The sequence below is a fragment of the Nicotiana sylvestris genome, chromosome 8 (genome assembly GCF_000393655.2).
Source record: "Nicotiana sylvestris chromosome 8, ASM39365v2, whole genome shotgun sequence".
Lineage (NCBI taxonomy): Eukaryota > Viridiplantae > Streptophyta > Magnoliopsida > Solanales > Solanaceae > Nicotiana > Nicotiana sylvestris.
This window is the reverse complement of record NC_091064.1, coordinates 88104198-88127183: the sequence shown is the minus strand read 5'-3', so window position 1 is coordinate 88127183 and position 22986 is coordinate 88104198. Positions and strand designations below refer to the sequence as shown.

The 22986-nt window shown below is 43.5% G+C and overlaps 1 protein-coding gene across 1 annotated transcript; it reads right to left on the bottom strand.

Annotated features, from left to right (window-relative positions):
- Positions 1–8326: 8326 nt before the first annotated feature.
- On the bottom strand, positions 8327–22473 carry LOC138875346 (uncharacterized). Its single transcript, XM_070154170.1, has 3 exons — positions 22225–22473; positions 21823–22104; positions 8327–8617 (listed from the first exon to the last, which is right to left on the bottom strand). The coding sequence occupies exons 1-3, from the start codon at positions 22471–22473 to the stop codon at positions 8327–8329; spliced, it is 822 nt and encodes a 273-aa protein (XP_070010271.1).
- Positions 22474–22986: the final 513 nt, after the last annotated feature.

Sequence of the window (22986 nt, the reverse complement as noted above, 5' to 3'; positions counted from 1 at the left end):
ATCCAGGTTTGGCCCGAATGACAAAGGATTCCACGGGAAGCCATTTTTATCAATCGAAAGTCAGAAAGAATACTCACACCCGGGTTTGATATTAGCAACAACAAACAGAGTCATGCATGCAGAATCTCCACAAACGTAAAAAGATAAAGCAAGCATCAAAGATAAAGGTTGAAGAAACGTCTTTATATTCATAAACACTCAATTACAACAGCCCCGCGAGTGGTCCTTACATATGATTACAAAAGCCCACGAGGGGTCCTTACACATAAATAAAAAGCGAAAGGGTACACATGTAGTAAAAGCCTAGAACCTAATTGTTTACCATGAAAATGGTAACAATAATTAAATTTGTAAATAGGATTCTAAAAATACGTGATCTATTCTCGATTAGTTATTAGAGCAGATGATGCTAAGAACGTAAAGTTTAATGATGAAGCGCAAGCTAAAATGGGGCAGTAATCAAACTGAAGGGGCCTGTTGCCCGAATGCATAATCGGTCGATGGGAACCTCAGGGTCGAGATTTGAGTCCAGCTCGAGTTATTGGGGGCAGCCGGGAATGGGATAACAATTAAGGATACGACTAAGCAAGGCTCCTTACGACCGATATTGAGCAATGTAATGAAGAACAAGTAAAAAGGCAATGGATAAAAGGCGGCTTCGGGCTAGTACCAAGTGATAAACAAAGAACAAACAAGAAAGTAATCAAAGATAAGTGGCTTCGAGCCAATGGGGACAAGCAAATTAGAGAAGAAAAGAGAGAGAAGATATTATTGCACTTGAGTAGGATAATTGGATCTTTGTCTTTACAAGGCATTAGTGACCCCTCTTTTATAGAAAGGGGAAGACCAAGCTTAGTACAAAATATGTTGTGTGATGAAAGAGAATCGGATGTGATAGCCGGTTAGTTTTATGTCGTATGTGAGCTGACGTCGAGCTGCTCGAATAGACTTGATCAAAATACGTCGAGTTTTATGTCGTATGTGAGCTGACGTCGAGCTCGAATAGGCTCCGGCCAATATTATCCATGGTAGAGCATCGACAGACTTTCAGGGAAGCGACTGACTCAAGATCCTGTGCTTTCGGGATCACCCCTCGGAGTATTATGTCAAGGGGAAATCGACCCCCCAGATTTCACCACACACAGATAGTCTCTGCGTTTCTTAGAGGGAAGTGATAAGAATTGATATTGACATACAATTTCCCGATCTCCTGTAATGGCGTTGTGCCGACGGTGCATCCCTCCTTTTTGCATGTATCGAGGCGCCTCGCCTTTTTGCTTTTTTAGGATAACCCAAAATGTTACGACTCTTCGTTCTTTGGAGTTGTGTTGTTGCTATAGGTTCAGCTTATATGAACTCATTAATTGCGCCTGCTGTTACATTTTTCGAGGGCGGTGATGGCATCGTCGGTTACTTTTCCCTCCATATAAATGGTGCTTCTTGTGGCTGGCTTTTTTAATTCAAACTCCCTTCGATATCTATCTCTTTTTCCTTTCCTGTTGTCTTGAATCTCTTTCATCTTGCCATTTTTTAGGCACGTGGCTTCAAGATTTTATTCCATATGCGCCTTGACTCCTCTCTTGATCTCTTTTTGGTCGGAAGAAGTTGTGTCGCTGTTATGCTGCTGTTGTTGTTGTTGTTATTGCTGTCGTTCTTGTTGCTGTCATCGTCAGCTCGGGACAATGAGACAGAGGGCCGATTCTTTCCGACCCCGGGGGATACTTTGGATTATGCACCGCTGCTCAAGAAGTGGCTCGGATTATACACCGCTGCTCACTCTCCTCTCTCGGCTCGGCGTGTTACACCTTTTTGGGTTCCTGGGGGGGGGGGTGGCAGCGGTTCCTACTGGCGGTCACCTTCCGGGCCCAGACAACATCTCAAGAAGTGGCTTGGTGGGATTGATACTAGCGAGGTTCGTGATAGCCAGATTTTTCACCCAGCCAATTGTTGTCTCCTTTCCTCATCTCTTTTCTTTTGAATATGCCATTCTAAGGAATCGAGATGAGCTCCCTGAGGGCCTCGTACTTGGATGATATTGTCTTTGAGGTCATATGCCTGAAGGGATGACGACAAAGATGCCGCATATCAAAAAATAGGCTAGACTCTTAGGTTTTTACTGTATGCATATTTTTGGATTTCTTCTACTTTTTGTGTGAGGATCACCTTGCTAGCTTTTGTAATCATATGTAAGGATCCCTTAAGGGCTATTGTTCATGGATTTTATGAATACAAATATACTTTTGTTGGACTTCTGCTTTCGATTCTTGCCTTGCCTTTGTATGTTTTGATGCCCTTCGAGGCCTTTGAATGCCTTCCTCTGTCGTTGGCTACTGATGTTGGGCTCGGATGCGAGCGTTTTTCCCAATCTTCTGCTGATTGATATAGCTCCTTTCCAAGCCTGTCGTCATACCTCGGGCCGAGCCTAAGTTGATCTGATAGGCTCGGGTTGGGGGTCACTTTGGACTGGATGTAGATAACTTTCTAGAGCGTATGTGATTGACTTCTGTTGAGGAGTTGCCTATACTCAGGTGCTATTTCGAGCCTTCCTGGAGCCTTTGATTGATCAAAATGGCTTCTCGTAGGGTCTTTTATGAACTGAACCTGAATAAGGCCAATAACTTTGGGCCGCCGGATCCTTACCATGAATGCGCGGATAATGTCTTCGGACCTTGTAGTAACCTTTTGAGAGGAGTCTTTCCTGAGGGCTAGCGGGTTAGGGATGCCGATGACTTCTCAAAGGTGGTCTCCGGGCAGAGGCCTGCTTGTGCTTGGACCATCCTGACCAGCACCCGGGGCCTATTTCGTAGGTATGTTAAAAACGACTGTTCCTACTAGATGGCTTCCTTCGGCGGAGGAATCTAAGGCCGTGCGCCAATATCGTGCTGGTGAGGGCATTGTTGGCCTTCTGGGGCTTTGTCTTACTATGATGGAGGCCTCCGGGGTTGACTATTACCTTGACGCCAGAGATGGTGCTGATGGTTGGTATCCTTTGTTAGTTTTTAATTGTTGTTGCTCTTTTCATATGCAATGTGCAACTGCTTTCCCTTCCCGGGTGTCTTCGGGATTCGCTGACTTTGTGATGCTGGCAAGTCATGCCCTCAATAGCTGCTTATTCGAGGCACGACAAAGGCCGGGTATGGCAATAGATGAGAGGTGCGCTTCATGATCATGAAGGAGCTTTCATCGGGATGAAGTGGGCCCGTGCTTCTAAGGAGAGTGCACCATTTGAGCCCAGTCTTTCCGAAGTTCTTAGTTTAGGAGCGGCGGTTCCTTTGGCCAACAATGGTTAGGCCATCATGAGGATGCTCGGTCGTTGAGTAGGTTTGTCGGCTTTACATCGTGGTAGGTTTCAGCATTGTCCCCCCCGTATTTCCGGTCTTTGAGCTATCACGTCAAGGGGCTGTGCTTCGGGGGGCCTGGCTTTCGCTTTACAGAAACCTTTTGGCGAGGTAGGAGTCCCTTTGTGGCAAGCGTTTCACCTTTTCAGCCTTGGAGCCAATAGGGATAAGAATACCTAAAGTATCAAAATGCTGGCTTCGAGCTTCGACCCGAGTGGATATAATTGTGAAGCTGTAGCTTGGTTCTTCAAAAGTTCGTGTCGGGAACAACCGGGGTCTAGACTGGTAAAATTTTACGCTGGACCAAGGATGATGAAGGAGTGGCGACTTGTCGCCGACGATTGAGCCGGGTCGGAATGGGCCTTTGAGGGACGCGTTCATCATATTTCTTTGAGACAGGCACTGGAGGGGACCCGCGCCAGGGGTTCCGCCCTCTTATAATAATTCGCATAAGCGAAGATGGTCGAGCGTGATGCTTGGTTGCTTATCGCCGGTGCTACAGAGAGTGGGGCCGGGGTTGATAGGCCGTAATCTTTTGAGGTAGAGCATAAACTTTGCCATCTTGCATTTGCTGTTTCATAGAGCATGCATGTAGATAGAGAAAGCATATTTTCATGCACATATAAAATGAGAGAAACCTTGAAGTTTTACCTCTTTTTTTTGCATTGTCATTGGCCAGGTAGGCCGATTTCCGTTTTTTGACGGGATCCTTGTAGATTCGGAACTAATCGGGCAGGCCAAGAGAAAAACCCTCGAGGAAGATCACGCCAGAGGCTTTGATCTTTTGGGGGAGATTGAACAAGCCAAAGGAGACGAGTTTGATGCCAAGTTCCTTATGTCCGATTCTAAGGACGATGAGGAGGAGATCGCCGGACCATAATTTCCAGGAAAAAGGGGAATGAATATTCCCTGCCTTCTTTGTTGTGTATATATAGCTTTCATTATATGACGCAGGCTGTGATTGCGCCTCATCGTCAATATGTAGCAATAAGAGGGGGAACCCTGCAACTTGTATCTTAAGTATTTCGGCTAGTTGGAGTTCCAATTGGGTTGATTCGATCCCAAATTTTCCCTTAGGCTTGCATGTTTTTACTATCTTCGGGTTCAGTCTCTGAGTCGGGATCGGACTCAAGTTTAATATACCCTCCGTTTACATTTGTTTAGGCTGGCGATCATGGGCTTTTGTGCTTCGGGTCAAAGTGACCTTGCAGGCACGTGGCCCGAAGATTCACTTTGGCTGGCGATAGTGGCATTTATGTCGCGCCCTTGGGTGTGTTGTAATTTACCCATTTCAGGTCCAGTCTCCGAGTCGCATTGCGATTCGAGCTTTAATTTACCCTTATGTTTTCTTCCACCTTCACGGGCGGATGGTGGTGGTCTTTTGGGCTTTGGGACGAAGTGACCTTTTAGGTGCGTGGCCCGGAGGCTTGCTTGACTGGTTGACCATGGCATTTATGCCGTGCTCTTGGGCATGTTGTAATTCAGCCATTTTGGGTCCAATCTACGAGTCGCGTTGCGATTGAAACTTTAATTAACCCTTAAGTTTTCTTCCACCTTTATGGGCGGATGGCGATGGCCTTTTGTGTTGTTTTGGCCGTTGAGACCTTTCAATATGTGGCCTAGAGGCTTGCATAGTTAACTATTTTGGATCCGGTCTTCGAATCGGGTTACGATTCGAGCTCATTTTAATCCTCATAGTTAACTCTTACGCTGTTTGGTCGTAGAGACCTTTTATATTGTTGTCCAGAGGCTTGCTTAGCTGGAGACAATGGCTCTTATGCTGTTTTTGCCCGTGGGCGTTTTGTAGACTTTGTTTTCCGCTCGTTAAGGTCTTTTGAAATATTTTTGCCTGACCCGTCGTCGGTTCTGGAAGAACCTCAATTTCAAGTCATTGTCGGCAATGTTTTGAGCACCTTAGAAGGTTCATAGCTCATAGGTCGAGTAGATCGACATTTATGCGATTTGGAGCCGACGTGGTCGGAGCTCATTTTTGCCTGTTGAGGGAAGCCCGTTTTAACCGGTTCTTTTCGAAGTAGTGGCCTGCGATTTTTGCGACACTCGGGCATCCCAGAGTCGCAGTATTTTGGTTGCATCAGCCGTTTCTACCATAGTCATGTGCGTTTGGCGATAGCCATTTTTGATTCCGAGTGATAGTTTAGGTGTCTACGCCGAGGGTATGCCCTTTAGGGATTCTTACAAATGCCACGTATAACCTAAACTTCGGGATTTTCATGCCTATTGAGGTCTTACAGTTTGTTATACCTGTTGAGGTCTTACAATTTGTCAGGCCTGTTGAGGTCTTACAATTTGTCATGCATGTTGAGGTCTTACAGTTTGTGTGATGTAGAATAAATCTGGATACGCTTAGGGTACCCGCTAGGGGTCTTACAGTTTCGAGTTGTCCAGCGTATGGCGATTGGCAATAAATGATAGTCTTCGAGTCATAAAATTTGTTAAAGCATGAAGACCGCTTTTCGTGAGCTCGGAGTTGCCTTGTAGGGGCTCTATGAGCCCGGAGTTTCGACCTGGGGATGCACTGGTGCTGAATTGCTGGTGCTAAGTCTCCGTGTATCTCGGGATGTGTCTGGCGAAGGGTATTGTTGTGATGCGTTGACCTATATCAGGCCAAAGCCGACTTCTTGGGGATGTGTCGTACCTGAAATTTTTTATGCTTTCAGAGCCTCGAGCTGGAGGTCGTTGGGAATTGTAAGCGCTGGCACCCTTTCCCGAGTTCTTCGAAGCATTCTTTGCGAAAGGATTTGTTACCTTATTTTGAGAAGGATTTCCCTTTCTGCTTTCTTTTTTTGACAAAAGGTATTTTTTGATTGCTTGATATAATAGTACGTGTTTTTGTCGATGGGGCCTGACTCTATCGTCCGTCTTTATGATACCTCGTTTTCCTATAGGACACCTCATTTGGTGTTTTTCAAAACTCCTTCGAGCAGGCAATTTTCCGGGGCCCTTTCCTTGAAAAGTCGGTTGCAGGGATAGTCTTTGAATATTTTTTGCGGAGTTTTCCCTATAAGCGGCTTGCAGACATTGCCTCGTTAAAAATCTTGCCGGTAAAACCCTTCTTCTAGGATAAAAACTCGGTTGAAGGAAAAGAGTGCAACAGGTGTGCCTCTAGGGTCTCGAGGTCTTGCAATAGCACACTCATTTAGCCATCTCTGATCGGGTGCCTGCATGGAGGTTAATATTGAATTTGAAATAACAAAAAAGATTATGGTTGTACCTTGAAACGAGATACGCTGGTGGCGCCTTCAGATTGGCTTATTATGACAGCCCGGGGGCAGGCACGCGACATGGCTTTCTTCTTTGTTTTGTCAAACCCGACCGGGGTCGTGACCCAATTCACCGTTGTCTTATACGGGAGCGGAGGTATCAGCGCTGGTACCACGTCGTGTATTGCAAACATTTCCCTTGCCGCGTGTTGTTCCCCGTAGATGGTTTTGATCCCGTCTTTTGTCGGAATTTTATCATATGGTGGAGGGTAGATGGTATTGCTCTCATGCAATGTATCCACCACCCAAACAAGGCGTTATACCTCATATCTCCCTCGATGACATGGAATTTGGAGTCTTGGGGTTGTGCCGGCCACGATAACTGGGAGGATGATTTCTCCTTTCATCGTTTTGCTAGCCATGTTGTTCTATCACCCTCGACCTGATGATATTGGCCGAGCTACCTGGATCCACGAGTACACGTTTTATCTGAAAAGAATTTACAAGAAAGGGGATTACTAGGGCGTCGTTATGGGTTTGGGACAGGGCCTCGGTGTCCTCTTCACTGAATGTGAAGGCGTCTTCGGGGATGTATCCCCGAGTCCATTTTTCCCTGGCAATGGATATTTTTGTCCTTCTCATTACGGGTTCCTGTGGGGCATCGGCGCCCCCCATGATCATGTGGATGACGTGTTGTGGCTCGTTTGCCTCGTTTTTCTTGGTCGCTTCCCTCTCTTGGAATTGATTTTTGGCCCGATTGCTAAGGAATTCCCGAAGGTACCCTTTGTTGAGTAGTCGAGCCACTTATTCTCGTAGTTCATTGCAATCCTCGGTCCTGTGACCGTGCGTGTTGCGGAACTCGCACGCTAAGTTGTAATTTCTCTGTGAAGGGTCCGACTGTATCGGTTTAGGCCACTTGGCATCTCTGATTTTTCCTATAGCGAACACGAAGTATGATATGTCGACGCTGAAGTTGCATTCCGATAAGTGGGGCACATTTGTCGGCACTATGTTTCGATCGAACCTGGTCCTGTTGACGAATCCCCTAGGATCCCGTCCTCGATCTATCCTCCGATCGTTGCGGGGTCGTTTGTGCCTAGGGGCGTTCCTTCTGTCTTCGAGGTATGGTTGGTACCTTTATTTGCTTGGTTTTGACTCTTTTTCCAGGAGTTTGTTTGGGTACACTGAGCCCGAAGGGGCTCCCAGCTGGTCATCCTCGGCCCTGATCTTTGACTGGTATCGGTTGTGGACGTCTGACCACGTCACGGCTGGATATTCGATTAGGTTCTGCTTCAGCTGTTTTGAAGCCACCGAGCTTTGTTCGTTTGGGCCTTGGGTGAAGGCTTGTACTTCCTAGTTGTTGGAGACTAGCGGCAGCCCCATCCGTTCCATCTAGAAGTGTGATACGAATTCCTGCAGCATCTCATTCTCTCTATACTTGATTTTGAGCACGTCGGATTTCCTCGTTGCTACATTGATGGCTCCGGTATGTGCCTTTACGAAGGAGTATGCTAGCATGGCGAACGAATCTATAGAGTTGGGAGCCAAGTTGTGATACCACATCATGGCCCCTTTCGAAAATGTTTCTCCGAATTTTTTTAGCAATACGGACTCAATCTCATCACTCTTTATGTCGTAGCATTTTACTGCGCAGGTGCAGGAAGTGACGTGTTCTCTAGGGTCAAAGGTGTCGTTGTACTTAGGGAGTTCCGGCATTCTGAACTTTTTTAGGATGGGCTTCGGGGTCGCTTCCTCGGGGAACGACCTCTAAATAATCTTCTTCGAATCCAAACCCTTGAGGATCGGGGGTGCACCTGGGATTTGATCGACCCTACAGTTGTAGGTCTTGACCTTTTTATCATTGGCTGCAATCATTCTCTCCCTTGATTTGATCCTTTTGGTGAGGTCCTCGAGTATCTTTACTATGGCGGGGTCAGCCACTGAACCGTTATTGCTTGACCTTTCGAGTACTCGCTTGACAGGGGGAGCTATCTCTGGTGCCGCTGTGCTGGGGGTTCTCGGATGGCTTTGCAACTGAGCAATGGCCAGTTGCTGTGCCTGCATCATTTCAAAAATAATATGAAGACTAACTTCTTGTTCTTCCCGGGCCGGGGTTTTTTGAGCTTCCTGTTGGTCGCCGTGTCGTATGCTCCTGTTGGTGTGAGAAGTTTTGCCGACTTGTTATGCGTTCTGCGAATCTGCGTCTGTTAGGATCGATCCGGGCGCGATATAAGGATTCTGTGGGGGTGCTCCAGCAGCTGGGACAGCCACGCCGTTATCCCCGTGATTTTCGAGGTTGTCGTTTTCAACTCTATTTACCAAGCCAGACATTTTGACCTGAAATCAAAGGATCTTGGACAAAAAAAATTGTGAAAGATAATGTGTATTTGTATAATGAAACCAGCAAGAAAATAATCACTATTATTTTTAGCCCCACGGTGTGCGCCAAACTATTTACCGTGAAAATAGTAACAACAATTAAATTTGTAAATGGGATTCTAAAAATACGTGATCTATTCTCGAGCTAGTTGTTAGAGTAAATGATGCTAAGAACGTAAAGTTTAATGATGAAGTGTAAGCTAAAACGGGGCAGTTACCAAACTGAAGGGGCCTGTTTCCCCGATGCAGAACCTGTCGATGGGGACATCAGGGTTGAGATTCGAGTCCAGCTCGAGTTATCGGGGGCAGCCGAGAATGGGATAACAATTAAGGATATGATTAAGAAAGGATCCTTGCGACCGATATTGAGCAATGTAATGAAGAACAAGTAAAAACGCAATGGATATGAAGATGGCTTCGGGCTAGTACCAAGTGATAAACAAAGAACAAACAAGAAAGTAATCGAAGATAAGTGGCTTCGAGCCAATGGGGACAAGAAAATTAGAGAAGAAAATAGAGAGAAGATATTATTGCACTTGAGTAGGATAATTGGATCTGTCTTTACAAGGCGTTAGTGACCCTCTTTTATAGAAAGTGGAATATCAAGCTTAGTACAAAATACGTTGTGTGATGAAAGAGAATGGGATGTGACAACAGGGTTAGCTTTATGTCGTATGTGAGCTGATGTCGAGCCGCTCGAATAGACTTGATCGACCCCAGGCGCATTCCTCGGGAGATTTCTACGTTCATCGGGGCTCCGGCCGACATTATCCTTGGTAGAGCATCGACAGACCTTGAGGGAAGCGACTGACTTGAGATATCGTGCTTCCGAGATCACCCCTCGGAGTATTATGTCAAGGGAAAATCGGCCCCCCAAATTTCATCATACACACTAATCTACTCTCGAAGGTTCATATCTGGTAGCATCATCTCCTAGAACCACCCCATCGAGCATGCATCCTCGACGGTGATACCTTTGATCGCCACCTCTTCTAGGTTCCATCTCGATCCTACGAAATAATATCTTCGAAGGAGAAGATGAAGAAGAGAAAGAGGGAAGACAAAGAAGAGGAAGGTGATGCAGAAGAGGCAGAAAAGAGAGACATAGACCGCCGAAGCCAAAGGTTGAATATTCGGCGGTCATCAATCCTACTTGCATGGCCGCTCCAAGTGCACATTCCGGGACATCGTGCCGTGCAAGTTCAGCGCCTGGTTGTTCCATTTTATCCCTTGGGAAAAAAATCGAGGGATAAAGTGCCACACCAGGCCCGGGTAGGAGAGTGAGCAGTGGTGTATAGTCTGAACACTCTCCTGAGCAGCGGGGTAGAGTCCAAACATCCTTCTAAATCGAAAAAAGTCAGCCCCCTATATCATCACTTCAATCCAATAGCAACAGCAATAGCAGTCGTAACAACAACAACAACAACGGCAAGATAGTATAATCTTGTACGCCAAGGGGAAGTTCAGGCAGATGGCCGTCACACAAGCGACCAAAATGCTGCCATGCAACCTTAAGGCCATGAACCCCAAACATGGTGGTTAACAATGAAGGAAAATAGTGAGGAGAAAATGATGGATAGATGTTAAAAGGCACTTGGGTAAGAAGATAGCTTCGGAAGGCCCCCATATATAGGGGAGATAGTATGGCTAGCACTGCCATCAATACCTTTGAAAAACGGATCGGCAGGCGCAATCAATGCGCTATTTAAAACCGAATCTACGGCAATACTGTCGCTTTGGAGAATGGGAATCGATAGTGCATTGAATGATGCTAAGAAGACAAGTCCATGAGATGCCTTGGTTATCACGAAAGCTTACGTCATGAGTTTTCATCATCGGTATGATGCCATCACAGGAATCCCAAAGAATCGGATGTCAAAATCATTTCTTGTCGCTCCTCTCTACGAAACGCGGGGACTATCTGTATACGAAAAAATCGGAGGGGCCAATTTCTTGTTGTTAAGGCGTCATGGAAGATCACCTCGAAGGCTCGAAATCACAGACCGAGTACCCTCCCTCGAGGGTCGTCGATACTCAGACTCAGGATGACAACGACCTCGGTAATGGTAGAAATGGGAACTTCTCTAGGTGCACGACTAGGAGTGACAGAGCCTGGTGGGCTACTCTACGACCCCGAATCAGGGTTCCATCTAGTTATCACTTCTCCCTATCTTTGTAATCAATGTTTATTGTACTTTGATCGGATTCCCCTCCTATATAAAGGGGATCCTTGTCATTTTGTAAAGGTTGGTTGCACCAATTACTCCACACGAAATATACAAGAATATTCTCTGTGCTCTCTAATATACCTTCTCGATATTATTGCTCTCATTTATTATCTTCATATTTGTTCATCATTTGTTGCCTATCATTGGCCATGAAGAGCCTTCATTAATTTTATTGTAACTGTTAGCCCTACCCCGATTACCCTCGATAGCTCGTAGCCGAGCCTTGTGATCGACCTCGAGGCTCAGAATTGACAAGCCCTAGACCCTGAATAACTAGCATATCAGTTTGATTGCAGATCCCTGCTTAGCTTTATTTTACCTTCAAGTCTCACATATTTATCATCAACTGCTTAACAAACTATCATAAAAATAGATTACGTATTTTTAGAGTCCCATAATCAAATTTAATTATTATTACAATTTTCACGGTAAGCAAGTTTAAAATATTAATTTGGGTGAATCTGTGGAATTTTTTAAGAATCGGAGTTCGTTTGTTATAAAACGGACCTATAGTTGAGAAAATAGAAATTTCAATGTTCTTGAGTGATTTCATGAATTTGAGGTTTATTTCATAGTTGTTGATGTTATTTTGATGATTTGATCATACGAGCAAGTCCGTATGATATTTTTGGACTTGTGTGTATGTTTGGTTTGGAGCCCTGGGGGCTCGGTGAGTTTTATTTAGGCCATAGAGTGAATTTGGACTTAGAGAAATGGCTGTTGCAGGTTCAGTTGTGTTGCAGGCTCTGATCTCGCAATTGCCAGGTCAGGCTTCACAATTGCGAGCCCAACAGGCTTGGAAAATGCGAGGATTTGATCGCATTTGCGAAGAAAGCCCAAGCCTGCCATGTTCGCAATTGCGAACCTTCCTTCAAAAATGTGAAGTCATCAGGGTAGGGTAGGTTATTGCAATTGCAACAATTTGTTCGCAATTGCGAGGAAATCAGACAATGCACATGTTCGCAAATGCGAAGCCTGGTTCACATTTGCGAGCTTCACAGCTCCCGTCGCAATTGCGACATTTGCGACCAGTTATATGGGATTTTGATGGGATTTCATTCATTTTTACAACTTTTCATACCCTAAAACATTTTTGGCCGATTTTTCAAGGGCACAAACTCTTACAAACTCTTCAATCTAATCCATCTTTGTTTACCGTGAAAATGGTTATAACAATTAAATTTGTATATGGGACTCTAAAAATACGTGCTCTATTTTTATGCTAGTTTGTTAAGCAGTTGATGCTAAATGTGTGAGACTTAGAGGCAAAGTAAAGTTAAGGAGATAGCTATAATCAAACCGATAGGCTAGTTATTCGGGGCCTCGGGCTTGTCGATTCTGGGCCTCGAGGTCAAATACAGAGCTCGGTTCAGAACGAGGATGTCAAAATATGCTAAGGGAACAAAGACCAAGCGAAAACAATCAATAAATGGCACAAATCCAGAAATTTCCAAAACCTGATCCCCGGGCCCACATCTCGGAATTCAATAATTTTTACATCAATAGGTTCCTTATCTCCCCACGAGTTCATACATATCAAAAGTTTAGAAATCCGACCACAAATGGTCCTTCAAATCGTCAAGCAAAGGTCTCCAACACTAAGCCCTAGTTTCCCCAAATTTCACCCTTAATTTCCATAATTTCTAGCTCTAATCCGTGAAATAATAGCATAGGAACGAGTTTTAGGTCTAAATTCCTTACTCAAAGAAGTTCCCTTGAAATCCCTTTCTCAAATCATCCAAAAAGCTCCAAAGCCAAGATAAAAATGGTGAAATAGCTCAAAATTCGCGAAGGCCACAATTTATACTTTCTGCCCAGAACTTTTTGCATCTACGGCTATATTTCCACTTCTGTGGTACCGCATCTGCGGTCCTCACTTAAACTCCCTTTTCCGCATCTGCAATCAACATTCCGTATCTACACCATCGCAGATGCGATATTCCATCTGCTTCTACTATTCCTGACAACTTCTCCAAATGCCGCTTCTGCGGCGCTGCACCTGTGGTCCCCAATCCGTAGGTGCGAAAATACCAGAAGCAACAATTTTAGCAGCTGCAACAAAGTCTAAACTTCTCTGTTAACCATCCGAAATCACCCCGAGGCCCCTTGGACCTCAAAAAAAGCACAAACACATCCTAATACCTTATTCAAACTTGTCCCAATCATCAAAACACCTCAAACAACATTAAATAGCCCAATACACCTCAGATTCAAGCTAGACTTTTTAAAATCTTCTGAATTCCCGCTTTTGATCAAAACCCAACCAAACCACGTCCGAATGACCTGAAAATTTGCACGCACATCCCAAATGACCCAACGGAACTACTGCAACTCTTGGAATTCCATTCCGACCCCTATATAAAAATCTTTCCTACCAATAGAAAATCGCCAAAATATCAACTTCGCCAACTCAAGCCTAAATCTACTCCTGACCTCCAAAACCCATTCCATTCACACTCCTAAGGCACAAATCACCTCCTGAAGCTAACCGTACCACGGAAACTCACATCCAAGTCCTCTAACATATAAGTCAACATCTGGTTGACTTTTTCAACTTAAACTTCCTTAAAATACACTAAGTGTCTCAAACCTTACCAAAATCATTCCGGATTCGATCCGACCAATCTGATATTACTAAACACGGATAAAAAAGCATAAAGAACTAGAAATGGGGGAAACAGAGTGGTAACTCATGAGACGACTGGTCGGGTCATCACAGCTGGTGGGAACTGGGCTCAAAATTAAGCCCAAGAAAGAGGACAAAGCGGGGCAGAAGGACTGGTTAACTTTGCAATTTCGATTCGGCCAACGGAAATTGGGTCATGGTAGAAGGGACCTAGGTCGAAACTTGACTGGGCTGTCTCATCTGCGCCAATGCCAGGCCCATTTGAGACTCAAATTCCTCCAAATCACATGCAGCCTAGAGTATTAAGAATTTTAACACAAATCAGAGGCATATTTTAAGTCTAACTATTATCATGCTATTAGTATTAACAATAAAAGATTTAAACACTACTTATTCGTAAGTCACGTTAAACTTAAACATGAAATCACTTTAATACTGCTACAATTCGAGAGACATGATAAAATTTCTGACTCTAGACAGGCATAGCATGATTCAATATGATCGTTTAGTTCACATTACTAAATTCACTAGATCAATATAGCAAAAAAACTCAATTTCTGAACTCATTCATGCATTATCCTAGATCTAGACATGCCATTAATCTAACCATATTGAAATTGGGAGGTGATTCAACTAATAATACCCAACAATTTAAATACATACATACTATATACAGTCCACAGTTTTTATCAACGTCCCAAAAAGTTATAATGGCTAAGCCTAGCATGCTGTCAAGCCATACATGAAACAACTATACTAATTTAACCTTAAACACCTAAACATTGTGAATTCACTATAGGGTGGAACATCAATGTCAGCAATACTTAATCAAAACTGAGAAAAGAAATTTCAAAAACAAGAATGAGAGAACAACAAAAAACAACCAGCAAACAAAGAAAAAGAAAAATCTAGATTCATATTCCAAAACAGGATGCTACAATTCCATTTTTATCACTTCAAGGCTCGTGAAGATATATGGATACAACAAAGGACAATGAAAATAACAACTTCAGCAAGGAATGAATAGGAAACAACAACTAATCAACAGCAGTAACAGCTTCAACTTGATCCACACTCAAACCAGAAATTTCAGGGAAGATCTTCTAAGTTTTTGCTAAAAATCAAAGAAAAATCGAACCAACCACCAATGGAATAGTAGCGGAATCTTTTTGTGCCTTTTTTTAGGGTTCTGAAATCTAATGAGTGTGTGTGAGAGTGCAGCTTTTCTTTTCTTTTTATAGAGTGCATATTCAAAACAACATCAAAGAATATTCTACCCTAATTCATTGAATGGTACAACTGCTGTGACAGAGAATAATGTCCAGTTGTCCATTTTTCAGAGAATAATGTCCAACTATCCATGTGACAGAGAATAATGTCCAGAGAACCTTCATCTTCCTAGATATTTTTTCTAAAAATTATCCTAACTTTCTATTAGTTCAGTTAGGACCCTACAGGTTTCTAATGATTTACAAATCAAGGCAAACAAGGACCAGGACATAAGGAATCAGGGTCCAGATTCAAATGACGAACAAAGTTGAAATGATGCAATTTAAACCCTAATATTGACCTAATCAGATAATAAGAATGCTCATCTAATTAACCCTAAGAAAACATTGAATTTAATTGACCAACCATCTAAACAACAATCAAACCAAGATTAAAAAGAAAACTACAAAGAAATCCTAAAATTAAACTACTCAGTTTATAAATCAAAATAGATTAATTAACTAAATTAACATTTGGAAATATGACTAAAACTAACTAATTGCAGAATACAGGAGAGGAAAAATCAAACAAAAAATGGAAGAAAAAACCGAATAGTCATGCAAGCATAAAATCATTCTCAAAAGAAACTTAGGTATTAATCTAGCTGAAATAATAAAAAATAGAGAAAAGAAACAAAGGCGATAATTACAACAGCACTAGATCAAAACATGGGTTCGAACCCCTCCCAAATGACCCGAAATTAACGCTACTCGGTTGTTCTTTCCAAGAACAACCGACTAGCATAAATTTCAGACCAACTCAAGCCTTGAAACTTAACTAATCAGATAGAGAAAGAAAAGAAGAAACTCGATGCTTTTTCTCTCTTCTTTTTAGATTCGATTTTTAGAGCATTTGGCGGGGATTTTGGGGAATAGGGTAATAGCTTGATGACGAGGGGGAGGTTGAGGAGTATAGGGTATCGATTTGGGTTAGTTTGGAGGTGGTTTGAGGCAGCACCGGTGGAGAGAATTTGGGGGCTGTTAGGGTTTAGGTTAAAGATGGGGAATGGAAATTGGTCTCTAGGGTTAGGGGGAGGCTTTCGGACATTTTTATATGGGATTGGGTAACTAATTCCGAGCCATTGGATCAAATGAATCTAATGGCTGAGATAAAAGACGGGGGTAAACAAGGTCGTCTTTGGAGGGTGGGTATTGGACTTGGTTTTGAAAGGTTCTGGTCTTGGGTCTGGACTGATTTGGATATAAGGTTTAGCCCAATTTCAAATTAAACCCCTTTTTTCTTTTCTAATTTCTTTTCTTTTTTTCTTTTTTTCTTTCTTTAATTAAAATCCTAAATTAATCTAATTTATAAAATTAAGCTAATTAGCTAATTATAATATTTATAAAATTAGTTGGTCCTAAATTAAAAAGAGAAAAATTACTAATCTAAAATTAAAGGCTAAAATGTAAAAATGAGCCAATTTTTGTGATTTTCATTTTGATAAAGCAATTAATTAACTAATTAATCCTAAAATATGAACACAAAGTATAATGTGCAATGCATGATATTTTTTGACATCTTTGGGGCATTATTATGATTTTAATAAAAATTAAACGTACACAAAAATGTAAACAATTAATAAAATCCTACAAAAATCCAATAAAATTGCAAATAATTGGGACAAAATCTATTTCTTTAATTTTATAGGAGTATTTTGATTAGGGCAAAAATCACATGCTCACAGCTGCCTCTTTGCTAAGAACACGAAGGGTTTTCGGGCAAAGATAAAATGAGCAATTACGAGCGATTTTTGCCCTTTTGAAACTCCATGGGAAGGAGTTTTTGGAAAAAGTCTGACCGAACCTTGCTTCGGAGGTTGCCTACATATCCTTGGCTATAAAGGAATCAGGTTAGTGTAGTTTTGGAAGTTTTGGTAGCTAGGACTACCGAGAAACTATGATTTCACTACTGTTGCTGTTGTTTCTGCTTGCTGAGCTCCTTATTACACCAAAATGAAAAATGAAAAGCTAAACTAGCTAAGCATATCAACTATGAGTTACAAAATTCCTATCTATAAACCTTCTAAAACTTGATCTTGCGTCTTGGCTGGTTCTTCATGCAGACTTCTGATCTGAATCTTGATGCTCATTAACTGCAATCATTTGTTCATTCTTCTTCAGCTTTTCGCATTAAGGTGGGACATGCAAGGCTTGTGACTTCAATTATATCTTGAGCAGTTTGTATCTTTTTCCGCTTCTACACTTAGAGTTCACTTCTCCTCTTGTTTTTCTTTTCTTTTATTTGGATTGAGACTTCTTCTTTTGGTCATCTCAAACCTCATGCCTTATGGTAAAAACATGTTCAGACACCAAATCAAACAAACGAACGAAATGTTTCTGCCCCAGTTTTCATTAGGAAAAATTCGTGAGTTATTACAGCAAGATCTAAACTATTCCTTTATTGAAAGTAATAAAATCAGGATGGTGTATCCTTGAGAAAAAGAGATTAGGGATTGGAGACCCTATATCTAAAATGAAATCAAATGGGGATCGGAGGCCTTAAGTTGGGAAGATTACCAGGCTATGCTAGAAAAATCACTGGGTTATGCCGGAATAGTCCTCGGGTTACGCCGGGGAAGTCATCGGGTTATGCCGGAAAGGTCATCAGGTTATGCCGGGAAAGCCATCGGGTTATGCCAGAAAGGTCCTCGGATTATGCTAGGAAAGTCATCGGTTTTTGCCGGCAAGGTCAATGGGTTATGTCAATGAATGTCATTGGTTTATGCCGAAAAGGTCCTCAGGTTATGCCGGGGAAGGTCATCGGGTTACGCCTGAAAGGTCCTCGAGTTTTGCTGGGGAAGGTCATCGGGTTATGCCAGAAAGGTCTTGGGGTTATGCCGGGGAAAGTCATCGGGTTATGCCGGAAAGGTCCTCAGGTTATGCTGGGGAAGGTCATCGGGTTATGCCGGAAAGGTCCTCGGGTTAAGCCGGGAAAGTTATCGGGTTAGTCCGAAAAGGTCCTCGGGTTATGCTGGGAAAGTTATCGGGTTATGCCGAAAAGGTCCTGAGGTTATGCCGGGGAAGGTCATCGGGTTATACTTGAAAGGTCATCGGGTTATGCCAGGGAAGGTCATCGGGTTATGCCAGAAAGGACCTCGGGTTATGCCGTCGAAGGTCATCGGGTTATGCCAGACAGGTCCTCGGGTTATGCTAGGGAAATTGATCGGGTTATGCCGGAAAGGTCCTCAGGTTATGCCGGGGAAGGTCATCGGGTTATGCCGGAAAGGTACTCGAGTTATGCTGGGGAAGTCATCGGGTTATGCCATATAGGTCCTAGGGTTATGCCAGGGAAATTCATCGGGTTATGCCTGAAAGGTCCTTGGGTTATGCTGGGGAAGGTCGTCGGGTTATGCCGGAAAGGTGCTCGGGTTATGCCGAAGAAGTCATCGGGTTATGCTTGAAAGGTCCTTGGGTTATGCTAGGGAAGGTCATCGGGTTATGCCGGAATGGTCCTCGGGTTATGCCAGGGAAGTCATCGAGTTATGTCGGGGAAGGTCATCGGGTTATGTCGGAAAGGTCTTCGAGTTATGTCGGGGAAGGTCATCGGGCTATGCCAGAAAGGTGCTCGGGTTATGCCGGGGAAGGTCATCGGGTTATGCCAGAAAAGTCATCGGGTTATGCCGGAAAGGTCCTCGGCTTGTTCCGGAAAGGTACTTGGGTTTTGCCGGGAATGTCATCGGGTTATACTGGAAAGGTCCTCGGGTTATGCCGGGGAAGGTCATCGGGTTATGCCGGAATGGTCCTCGGGTTATGCCGAGTAAGTCATCGGGTTATGCCGGGTAAGGTCATAGGGTTATGCCGGAAAGATCCTCGGGTTATACCGGGGAAGGTCATCGGGCTATGCTGGAAAGGTCCTCGGGTTATGCCGGGGAAGGTCATCGGGTTATACTTGAAAGGTCATCGGGTTATGCCAGGGAAGGTCATCGGGTTATGCCGGAAAGGACCTCGGGTTATGCCGTCGAAGGTCATCGGGTTATGCCAGACAGGTCCTCGGGTTATGCTAGGGAAATTCATCGGGTTATGCCGGAAAGGTCCTCAGGTTATGCCGGGGAAGGTCATCGGGTTATGCCGGAAAGGTACTCGAGTTATGCTGGTAAAGTCATCGGGTTATACCATATAGGTCCTAGGGTTATGCCAGGGAAATTCATCGGGTTATGCCTGAAAGGTCCTTGGGTTATGCTGGGGAAGGTCGTCGGGTTATGCCGGAAAGGTGCTCGGGTTATGCCGGAGAAGTCATCGGGTTATGCTTGAAAGGTCCTTGGGTTATGCTAGGGAAGGTCATCGGGTTATGCCGGAATGGTCCTCGGGTTATGCCAGGGAAGTCATCGAGTTATGCCGGGGAAGGTCATCGGGTTATGTCGGAAAGGTCTTCGAGTTATGTCGGGGAAGGTCATCGGGCTATGCCAGAAAGGTGCTCGGGTTATGCCGGGGAAGGTCATCGGGTTATGCCAGAAAAGTCATCGGGTTATGCCGGAAAGGTCCTCGGCTTGTTCCGGAAAGGTACTTGGGTTTTGCCGGGAATGTCATCGGGTTATACTGGAAAGGTCCTCGGGTTATGCCGGGGAAGGTCATCGGGTTATGCCGGAATGGTCCTCGGGTTATGCCGAGTAAGTCATCGGGTTATGCCGGGTAAGGTCATAGGGTTATGCCGGAAAGATCATCGGGTTATACCGGGGAAGGTCATCGGGCTATGCTGGAAAGGTCCTCGGGTTATGCTAGGGAAGGTCATCGGGTTATGCCGGAAAAGTCCTCGGGTTATGCCGGGATCAACTAGTGAGTGGGACCCTATACTGGAAAAGACTACCAGGTTATGCTGGCAACGACTAGGGAATACGACCCTATGTTGGAAAAACGTAGCTAGAGATTAGAGACCCTAGGCTACCATCGTTTTGAATTTTTCTTCTTCTTTTCTTTCTTTTTTTTTTATTTTTTATTTCACTTTTAATTTTATTTAGGAGAATGACTGAAGAGTTTAAAAATGGACTTCCCTTTTCGGGTTAACTTTTGCTGCAGAACCGTTTTGGTTTCTGCATGCCTTGTTTTTGTTGCACCTTCTTCTTGCAAGGTTCTTTTGGACTGCACCTATTTTCCTGTTTTCAAATCAAAGAGCAATTTGTCAATTTGAAACAATTGTTGGTTTTGTGTCCTTGATTGTTTCAATCACTTGATCTCGACCCAACTTTTTCAATAAAAATCTCCATTGCTCGCTCGCTCTTTAGAAATTGGTTTAATTTCTAAACCTCGGGGGACTTGACTTCCCCAAATTCCACCTAATGTTTAACCCGTGTAGGGCTTGGCCTTTTTCCATCTTATTTTGCCTTTATGGGCACTTGACTTTGATTTCCTTTATTTTCAAGAGTTTTTGATTCTGGAGCATCGGCCAACATGGCTAGTTGATGTCGACTTGATGCACCTGCTAAGGTTGGGTTCTTTTCTTGAATTTTAGCTTTTATCAGCAAAGCCCTGTAAAACCAATCTTGCTATCTTTTCTTTGTATTAGTTTCGGAGGAGAATTAGACCGAAAGGGATTCAAAGAAAAGTAAACAACGGGCAGGATAATGAATTTAAACGAGAAGTGTCCCTTTCAGGGAAAGGAAAGAAGGACTTATCTGGAGTGCATGCAGACTTCAATAGACATGACATGCTTCTTGGACTGGATACCCGATCTGCACTTACCATCCAGCTCTGATAAACCCATCATAACTCATACCTCAAAATCGATAAACCTTGCTAGGACTCTATCAGTGCCGATGGCTGTAAGGAATTCCTTTTTGATCAGTGGCGCCCTTTGCAGGTTTTCACCAACCGACCTCTCTCATTTCTCTTCTCACCGTTGCCTTATAGTGCTCTTTTGTGAGTTTTCACTAACAAGACTCTCTCATTTTCAATTTCTCTGCTCTCCATCGCCTTACGGTTCTCGTGTGGATTTTCACCAATAAGACTCTCTCATTTTATTTCTCTCATTTGATAGTATCATATCCAAGCAACCAACATCCTCCCATTTTGAACGTCATTAATGATTGATCAGAAGGACTTTGAATATGATTTAGGGTTTAAAGAGTTTGGATTGAATTACGACTTTGGAACCTTTCATTCGAACCATCGCCGAACCATAATAAATTCTGCCCCAGTTTCAACTTTGGGGAAATGTGGATTTTTGTTTTGGTGTGACGGAACCCCAGAGAGAGGCTGCTTACGTATCCTTTCGGAATCAAGTCGAACGTAGTTCAGGGAACTTCGTTTTTGATTTTCTTTTTTGTTTTTGTTTTTTTCGTCATTTCTTCTTTTCCTTTTTTTTATTCCAAACATTTTTGGATTCCAAAGAGGGTAGTCAAAGAAAGGTAACCGGCTCAAAGGGTTTACAAAAGGTTAAAAGTGTTTGGGTAGCGAGAATGAAAGCCTTTGTCATCCCAATCGGAGATTATTTGTACAACAGAAGGGTTAAATGTTATACATTTTGACCGCGTCTGCATTGACAGTTGTTTCAGGGTTATTTCATTCAATGTCTCCCAAGTACAGTGCCCCTTTCTGCAACAACTTTCTTATAATGTACGGACCCTTCCAGTTTGGGGCATACTTTCTTTTTGCTTCCTTGTGATGCGGGATAATACGTCTCAAAATGAGTTGCCCCATTTCAAAGTTCCTAGGCTGCATTTTTTTGTTGTAGGCATGGGACATTCTTTGTTGATACAACTGCCCGTGGCAAACTGCGGCCATCCACTTTTCATCAATCAGGGTTAACTGTTCTAGACGGGTCTTGACCCATTCATTGTCCTCAATCTCAGCTTCAACGATGATTCGAAGGGATGGAATTTCCACTTCCGCGGGTATTACAGATTCAGTTCCATAAACCAATAGGTAGGGTGTTGCCCTAACTGATGTGCGCATGGTTGTGCCATATCCCAGCAATGCAAAAGGCAACTTTTCATGCCAATGTCTAGAACTTTGAATCATTTTCCTAAGAATCTTCTGGATGTTTTTGTTCACTGCTTCAACAACACCATTAGTTTTGGGCCGATAAGGGGTAGAATTCCGATGCGTGATCTTAAATTATTCACATACCTCCCTCATCAAATGACTATTCAAATATGTAGCATTGTCCGTAATGATAGTTGTAGGAATACCGAAACGACAGATAATGTTGGAATGCACGAAGTCCACCACCGCTTTCTTGGTGACGGCTTTGAGAGTAACTGCTTCAACCCACTTTGTGAAATAGTCAATGGCAACTAAGATGAATTTGTGCATGTTTGAAGCTTTTGTCTCAATCGGCCCAATGACGTCCATACCCCAAGCAACGAATGGCCACGGTGCTGACATAGGATGCAGTTCTGAAGGCGGTGCATGAATCAAGTCGCCATGTCCCTGGCACTGATGACACTTTCGGAAAAAACTGAAGCAATCCTTTTCCATAGTCATCCAGTAATAACCCGCCCGAAGAATTTTCTTTCCAAGGACATATCCATTCATATGGGGTCCACACACTCCTGCGTGCACTTCATTCATGATCCTTCGGGCCTCTTGGGCATCCACGCATCTTAAAAGGTTCAGATCTGGAGTCTTTTTATACAAGACTTCTCCACTCAAATAGAAACTACTAGCGAGCCATCTAATGGTTTTCTTTTGGTCTCCACTAGCTTGTTCGAGATATTCGTTTGTTTTCGAGAATCTTTTCATATCATGATACCATGGTTGAACATCTAGTTCTATTTCAACTGCATTGCATTAACCATGTCTTTCTCGAATCTGGATTTCCAGTGGGTCAATATGGACATTGCCTGAATATGGCAGCATCGAGGCCAAAGTAACAAGTGCATCAGTTAAATCATTGTGAAACCGAGGAATGCACCTGAACTCGACGGATTTGAACCGCTTGCTAAGATCTTACACATGTTGCATGTATGGGATAAGCTTGATATCTTGAGT